Genomic DNA, 8,755 nt, shown 5'->3' on the forward strand with positions numbered 1-8,755 from the left:
CTTTATTACCCGTAACAACAGATGAATTACCGTTGCAGGTTCACATTTGTAAAAATAAAAAAAAGGGGGATCAGGTGAAGGGGTTCACATCCGCTTTGGTCGCTACTGGTTAGCCTGGTAACCACAGGTTTATTCCTTTTACCCATAACCAACCCACGTGGCAGCTAACCGGCATGTTGCAAGTGTAGGCTGGCGTCTGAGGGTCAGCTCAGTGTGTGTGTATGTGTGTGTGAAGCTAATGCTATGCGCAACAGCATGTGTTTCGAAGCACAAAGCTACAGGAAGTGACCTTCAGAATAAGACAACGTGCGTGAGGTCAAACTAATGATTTCCTGGGATTAAGAGCACCTACAGCAGAATTACATAAATTGTGTAATCCTGCTGGATGTGCAGGGTGCAGCTTCCTGTTGCCACTTTCCGCTTTTATCAACGGTTTTGTTGTCAGGAAAGCCATTTCTTTGCATTTTACGGAGGCCGAAGATCTCCCGGTCAAATCCAAATCGTCCCGCTGACGCTCGGCCGGTGTTGATCTCCACATTTGGGGTTCTTCTTCGACAACATCCACCGATCCTTAGCCTCTGGTGATGCCTCCACTCTGATGAGGGATATTCCTCCATTATTCTTCCCGTTTTTCCTATCCTTTTCATGATCTCCTCCCGAGTCCCAGATCTCTCCTGTCTCACAGATTCCCAGGGTCTTGATCTACTGCAACCATTGTATAATTTTATGAACAACGTTAACTTGCAAATGTTGCCCAACACTGTTTAAACTGCTCATACTGTTCGAATAGCTGTGTATATTTACATTTCCCTGCGTTGTCACAATGGGTTATGATAGTAGGTTTGTTACTTATCTGGATGCACTGCGGCCAGCAGTGAATAAGAAGCAAAACTAAAAATTACCAAAGTAAAAAATAAGTCGAATTTAATTGTGTGGGGAATCACGTTTCTAAGCCGTGCACATGGGAATAAACACTTTGAATCATGTTCGCTGTTAGCATCTAACTGTTAGCGCCACTGTCATTATTAGCAATAAATCATTTGTGCCTGATCCCGTGTCTCTTTCTAACACCTCTGGGCGAGGCAGAAGGCCGCCACCATCGAGCGGGTCATCGGACAGCCGTGTTATGAGCAAACACAAAAAATCCGATCGTCGGTTTACGCTGGGATTCCGACACGGATTTCGGGATGAACTGAGTGGCGGAGAGATCTCTGGTGCTGTCTGCCCCTCTTCCTCCTCCCCCCGGAACCGGAAGTCCTGGATTATCACCCATCATATCATGTGCCCTGACCTTGGTGGCTTCGCTTGGATGTAAATGCATTTACAGTGAAGTTCGCTGTGCGTGTGCGTGTGCGTGTTCGCTCCCCCCCCCTCCCCCCATCCAGTTGACGAGTAATAAGCGCATCCTGTCTGGCTGCAGAGGAGGGGAGAGGAGGGGGGGCTACGTAACTGTGGTCGAGCATGGCTGTCAGCTGGTCCCTGCACAGCCGGAGGAAGGGAAACGCAACAACAACACACACACACACACACACACGCTTTAAATGGGACTTTTCGGAGACGCGCGCACACACACACACCCCACCCACATCATCCTCTATCACTCCCTCCCTCCCTCTCTCTCTCCATGTTTAGTGGGATGCTGGTCTGTCTGGAAGGATTAGCTTTTTTTTGCAACGCAGCCACCATTACATCATCCCTTCTCTCTCTCTCCCTCTTTCACACACACACACACACACACACATTCACAGCTGAAGCCGAAACGCTTTAATATCTAACCGGAATCCCCGAGCAGCCGACGCCCCGCCGGAGAAAAACAACAACAACAACAACAACAACAGTGGGAGGACAATAGGAGATGAAGAAGGGATCGGCGGGGATGATGGCGACTCAATGAGAGAGGGGGGGAGAGGAGGAAGAGGCGGAGGGGGAGGAGAGACGTGCGCCGTCATCAGCATCTGTCCGCCAGCTTCCTTTGTGTGCGCCGGAGGAGACCGGGGATGGCGAAAGATGACATGGCAGAGGTAGAGCCCCCCCCCGGCGGGCCCCCCGCCGCGCTCCCCTACGAGGAGTACGAGTGCAAGATCTGCTACAACTACTTCGACCTTGACCGGCGGGCCCCCAAGATCCTGGAGTGCCTGCACACCTTCTGCGAGGAGTGCCTCAACACGCTGCACCTCCGGGAGGAGCGACCGTGGCGCATCAGTTGCCCGGTGTGCCGCCACCGGACGCCGGTGCCGGATTACCGGGTGCAGAACCTGCCCAACAACACCAAGGTGACGGAGGACTTCCCGCTGTACATCGACTCGGACCCGCTCCCGCAGGACGCGCTGCCGCCGTACCCGCCGCCGCTGCACCCGGCTCTCGTCGCGCTGCGCCGGGAGGAGGCGTCCGGCGCGTCGGCGTCCGCGACGAGCCACGCCACGCCGTCCACCACCGTGTCCACGGCCACGACGCTCTCGCAGGACTCGGTGCGCTACGACAGCTGCCAGAGCTGCAAACGGGTGGCGCTGACCACCGGCTGCGTGTGCGTGATTTTCTCCTTCCTGTCCATGCTGGTGCTGCTCTTCATGGGCCTGATCTTCGTGCACAGCCACGGCATCCCGCGCTCGCCGGCGGGGCCCATTTGCCTGTCGGTGGCCAGCATCCTGGCCATGTTCTCCGTGGTGGTCACATGGCTCATCTGCTGGCTCAAGTACAGACCGGACCAGGACGCGGGCCGCTCGTCCGCCACCGGAAGCTCCCGGAGGAACGCCTGACCCTTTCCGGTGACTCTCCACCGTCCCCGCGGCCCTCCTCCTCCCCCCCCCCCCCCTCCTGCCCCTTCTGGGAATAATCATCCCCGAATGGCCCTCGATCAGCGACACCTCCAGGCTGGAACTTCCGGTTTTGACCCATCCCACGTGATGCTCCTTCCGGTTTTGTGGAGACCAAAACAAAAACACCTGGAGGGAGTTTCAAGCTGCGGTTGAAGACTGAATGTGAAGCGTCCCCCACCCTCCTCCGCCCTTGCAAGATAATGCTCCACCGCGCCGCTCACTGTATGATAACTCGTCCATGGTGGTTCACTCTTATATCTCAGCAGAGCACTATTGTATTTGTACAGGTGTTATAGCCGTGTTTGCTTTCCCGGGTGGTGCCGGTGGTGTATTGGGGTCGGGGTCGGGGGGCGAGGGTTTGCACGACCTTCCCCGCGACTTGTAAATACCTATTCATTCGAAGGGGCGGTTTAGGCTACCTTGCCCAAGTGAACCGCACATCGGAGTGGCGTCTGTTGATAATTGTGTCGATTGGGTGAAGGGTGGGGGCGTCGAGACCGATGCTTTTGCTTTTTGTTTTGTTTTTTTTTTAATGGAAGGGACGCCACGTCTCTAACCCGTGTGCCTCGCCGTGGTGCTGGACGAAGTTCTCAGCTTCCCCGCAATCACGGTCACCTGCTGCCCCCCACCTCCTCCTCCTCTCCACCCAAACCGTCCCCCGATGAACGTGTAAGAACAGGGTTTCCCCCAAACAGCAACTTCCCGTCCAAGCCTTTCTCCGAGAAATCCAGGAAATTTCAGCAATCAAAGCTGGTGTCACACACACACACACACACACTTGCACACATACACCTCTCCACTGCCTCCTGCTTTCTTTAAAAGTGGCAGAAGAAGCGTGACATGGGTTGGCCGGAGGATGGAGCGCCACACAGCCGGGCGCCCGGGCCCCCGATTTGCACGACTGTTGAAGCGAGAAAACAGAACCCAGTCTGTTGAGACCCCCGTCCCCCCCGTCCCCCCCAAATCCCCACCTCCGCCTCCACCCCCCCGCCTGGATCGGAACCAAGACGCTGAGGTTTCTGCGACAAATCAGCTCTGAATGCACAGATAATTCCCAACTCTTGCAGGGCCCCCTGTCCCCCATCCCTGAAGGAGTTTGGGGCCAGTGAGATGCGTGTGTGTGTGCGTGTGTGTGTGTGTGTGTATTGATACACTCCGTACGATCAATACGTGATAATGCAGCACCTGAGAAGCATTTAGATTCCGCACGTTCTGGCCCTTTAATCCGCATTTGGCTACCAAAGTATGAAATGTCTTGTCCTTTTATTAATATTATAATTATTATTGTTATTATTATCATTATTTATCCTTAGCCCTTTGCTCTTATGGCCCTTGTACTCTAATGGGAGCTCCTACCTTAATGCCTCAGGGGGGTTAAAGGAAGAAAAAAGGCAAAAAAATGACATTTTGAACGCCCCTCTGTCCACCCTCCACCCTTACGCCCCTTCGACATATCCAACACTTCCAAGCACTTTCACCCTCTACTTTTTTTTTTTTTTTTGGACACGATAAATGAAGAAAAAAAAACAAAAAATAAATATATATTGTATTTATTTCAGAGAATATTGTGGGGTTTTTATGAGAATCTGTGTCTGTGGTTGTTTCGAAGAAAAAAAAAAAAGGCATTTGCACAGAGAAATGTTCTTTATGTGCTGTTTTACATAAATGCATTTCAATAATAAAGGCGATGTGAATAGACTTCCTGTTGTTTGACACGAGGGTGGACGTCAGTGGAGGATCTGACCAGCAGGACTGCCACCCGGATCAGGAGCCAAGGTGACGCGTGGAAGGTCCTGCTGTGCGCCACATACGCGCCCCCTACTGGAGGCCGAGTGGAATTGCAGGCTGGGTGAAAGTGAAGGTTTTCTTTTTTGAAATGTGTGCAAATGAGAGGCCACTCATTTTGTTTATGTGAGGTCTTGTTTCAGAATGTAGGGCTTCCGTCTCACGGTTCCCTGGTTGGATCCCAACGGGGGCGAGGGGTTCTGTGTGGGGCCTCCATGTTCTCCCTGAGTCTGTGTGGGGTTCCTCGGGGTTCTCAAGGTTCCTCCCGCGGTCCGAAAACATGCAGGAGGTTCATCGGACACCCTGAATTACTCAAACGTGAGGGAGTGAATGGATGAACCTCTATATATGAGGTATAAATCAATAAGTGAATGAACGGCTGTGTGTTTGTGTCTATATGAAGTGTGAATGAGTGAGTGAATAGTTGTTTGTCACTATATGACATGCGAATGAGGCAGTAAATAAATGTTTCTATATGACGTTGGAATAAACGCGTGAATGAATGGCTGTACGTGTCGATATGGCGTGTAAATGGGTGAATTTCTCTGTGAGGTGTGAATGAGTGAGTAAACAGTTGTTTGTCTCTACATGGTCTACATTGTCTCTGACATGGACAAGATTATGAACGGACCTATGTCTCCACAGACATGTCAATAAGAGGGTGAATGGTGATATATATATATATATATATATATATGTGTGGCCCTGTGATAGACAGGGAAGTGGAAACCCACCCTATGACAGCTGCGTTCAGCTTGAGCAACTGCTGAGAGCAGGATGGGTGGAAGAGGTAATGAATGAATGAATCAATCAAGGTGCCAAACTCAGTTTGATGACATGATCTCTCCAGCAGTAAAAATAAAAAAAGTCCAAGATTGATCATTCCATGTCACTACCAGCCAGCAGACCAGGTAATGTAAGATTCCACACACACACACACACACACACACGCCACAGCCATACGTACACTAGACGCGTTCAACGTGTCTCTCTGATTGGTGGATTCGGTGATGAGGGCCAACACTGCGGCCTATTGTGAGCCTCCGCCCGCAGCTGTATTTTTCGAATTAGCCACAGTTACACTCATTACCGGGACATCTTTCGGAGGCAAATGCATGTTTTAGCAAATGAGGCGTGACAAACAAAATCAGACGACACGTTCTCGTCTCCGCTCGCCGGGCTCGTTTATCCTCGAGTCCAATAAACTGACCTCGCCGGCCAGAGTCAGACGGCTACAGTATCCATTTCTTCTTCTTCTTTTGCCACAGCTTCACATCCCTGTCTGTAAAATCCCCATTAAATTCTTGAAATAGACATTTTCTCTCCAATAAAACTCTAAAACGTCTGAAAAGAATGACCGGAATAATGACAACATCAAGTGACCTGTAATACAATGTAACGACAATGTAATATCGCCTGCATCGCTGTTAATACACGTTTATTACAACGCCAAAGTAGCATGAATATACCCTGGTAGATTTCCACCAGTGCTGGCAGATGAGAAGCTCAAACCCCATAAATAGGCCCGACTCATCGAGAGTTCCAGAATAATTCCACGCCTCCCCCCGCCTCCTCTGTGCGCCGTGGAAACTAATTGATTTGACAAATATGTGTTGTGTAATTGGCCTCCACGCCGAACACGTGACGCCGACTCGTTTATTTCTCATCAGGCGGGATTTCGGACTCAGAGCTTCATCCTCCTCCCCCCCTCTGCCGGTAATGGATTGGACACGGAGATTCTGTGTCGCTTGAAAAAAAAAAAAAAAAACTAAAGGTCCGAGGTATGCATCATGCCCCCCCCCCCCCCCACCTCCTGCCCCTGTTTCCCATTTGCCCCCCTCTATTTGCCCCCCCTTCTTCTTTCCCTGCTCCTAATATCCAATTTCAATAAAACTCGCTGACGCCACCGAATCCCAACGTTTTACATCATAACATCACATTTTACACATTTACAACTATTATATCTATCCGCGTGTCTATCCTTCTTTCTATCTATCCATCCATCTATGCATAAGTAGTTCATTAATTAAACCTGTGGGATTCTCATTGGTTTGTGTGAGGTTTCAGTGGATCAGGTCTTGTCTTTTTCAATAACTTTTAGATAATTATTTAAAAAATAATTTTTAATTATATATATATATATATATATATATATATATATATGTAAATGGATAGATACATCCAGGTTATATATATATATTTTTTGTTTTTATTTTTATTTTTTATTTATTATTATTATTATCATTATTATTTTTAGAAATTCTTGAATTTATAAAAAAGATCTAATGACATAGTGAGAGAGGATATGAAGGTAGTTGGTGTGAGAGAGGAGGATACAGAGAATAGGTTTAAATGGAGAAGGTTGATTTGCTGTGGCGACACCTGAAGGGAAAAGCCAAAAAGAGAATAAGATATTTATAAATTAACATAACATATTAAAATATGTATAAATATATATACTACAGTTTCCAATTTATTTTTTAAATCATCCAAATTGATATACATATTTCTATCTGTATCTATATATGAATAAATAAATTCAGAAAATGACAGATTATGTGTGTGTGTGTAAACAATTTTTGAACTGTTACACGAACGCTGTGTGGACCTGATCTACCGAAATCCATGACGATAATCCAGCGGTATTAATTCATTCATTAATTAATTAATGGATTAGTTTATTACCTGGATGGACTGAGGGCCTCAACAACTTGCGGGGTTTTATCGTGATTGTCTTAAAGAACCCCCTATGCCACCCCTCCAGCGATAGCTGTGAGATGGAGATCAGGTGCTCGAGGTTTTTTCGAAAGAAATATCGCAATGTCTCAAGTCGGGCAAACACAGAAGGCCACTGGCGCATTATGGAAAATAAATAAACACAAAAATATCAAAATGTGCAGAAACAAACTAGATGGATAAAAGGTTGCTTTTTCATGCAGGGAGGTGGGCAAGAAAAAGATGATAATGCGCATGTGCAAATCATAGGTTAGGTCGGTCATTTGGTAGCACAGGAACGTTTTGGCGATCTTATGACCCCGATGTGTGTGTGTGTGTGTGTGTGAGTGTTTGTGTGTGTGTGTGTGTGTCCGCAATCCCAGACACATACTGGCTCCACTCCAAACAAAACACCCAAACAAACTTGCCTTGCTCACTGAGTCTTGGGCCATATTGATTATGAGGACGCTTGTTCGGCGCAGACGGGCTTTACGGCCGTCGTGGCGTCGTGTCCCGCTGTGACGCTCCACCCAGACACCTCCCCACCACCCGACACCCCCACCCACCCATCTGATCGGGGGTTCGTGTGGAAAATAAAAGAATAAACGTAAAAAGTAGAAATAAAACCAGAAAAAAAAATCGTTATATCCTGCAAACCTGGGCACAATTTACGCACCATTTGCGTCTAAAAAATTAAGATGCGGGACGGTGCGAACACGCACACGCACACACACACGCACACACACACACACACACACACACACACACACGCACACGCACACGCACACGCACACACACACACACACACACACGCACACACACACACATGCACTTATACGCACACGGCCGGGTGTGTTTACACCGTAGGGCCGCTTCGTTTTACGGTGTAAGGATCGGAGAGAAGTTGGAAGAAAAACAAAATAAAAACATGTATCTAATTTTAAAAATAAAGGGAGGGGGACTTTTCCACTTTAATCATAGTTGTTATGAAATTAATAATTATTTGAAATCTTCCTGCAGACCAGCCGCCAGGGGAAAAGGGAGGAAGGTTATGTTATGTAACCATATAAATGTCCATTTGTTCCAGGGATTTACATTTTTTTTATGATCATACTTTCATATCTCCCCCTCCATCTTTTGCACACAGATGAGGGACAACAACAACAAAAAAAGCGTCGTTATTTGGGTCAAATTTGGAAGTTATTACCACGGCGTATGCGTTATTACGCGTTTATTACAGGTTTATTACGCACAGGGTAGAGAATCTCGCATCCAGTTCAAGTCCCAATACAACAGCCGAACGGAGGGGATAACAACGGCGGGTCGGCGGTCATGTGTCCGCCGTCCCGCCGGTGTTTTCGGTAAATACTCGCCGATTCATTGCTATTCGCGGTGGGACGACGAGCATTTCGCTCCAGTGAATAGACGCCCCCCCCTCT

The 8,755-nt window shown here is 48.2% G+C and overlaps 1 protein-coding gene across 1 annotated transcript; it reads left to right on the forward strand.

Moving 5' to 3' along the window:
* Positions 1–1,668: 1,668 nt before the first annotated feature.
* On the forward strand, positions 1,669–4,512 carry rnf228 (ring finger protein 228). Its single transcript, XM_086143534.1, has one exon. The coding sequence runs from the start codon at positions 1,998–2,000 to the stop codon at positions 2,754–2,756; it is 759 nt and encodes a 252-aa protein (XP_085999660.1). The 5' UTR covers positions 1,669–1,997; the 3' UTR covers positions 2,757–4,512.
* The last annotated feature ends 4,243 nt before the right edge of the window (positions 4,513–8,755 follow it).

This window comes from Fistularia commersonii, chromosome 3 (genome assembly GCF_037954325.1).
Source record: "Fistularia commersonii isolate RoL2024-O1a breed Wild chromosome 3, RoL_Fcom_v1.0, whole genome shotgun sequence".
Taxonomy (NCBI): domain Eukaryota; kingdom Metazoa; phylum Chordata; class Actinopteri; order Syngnathiformes; family Fistulariidae; genus Fistularia; species Fistularia commersonii.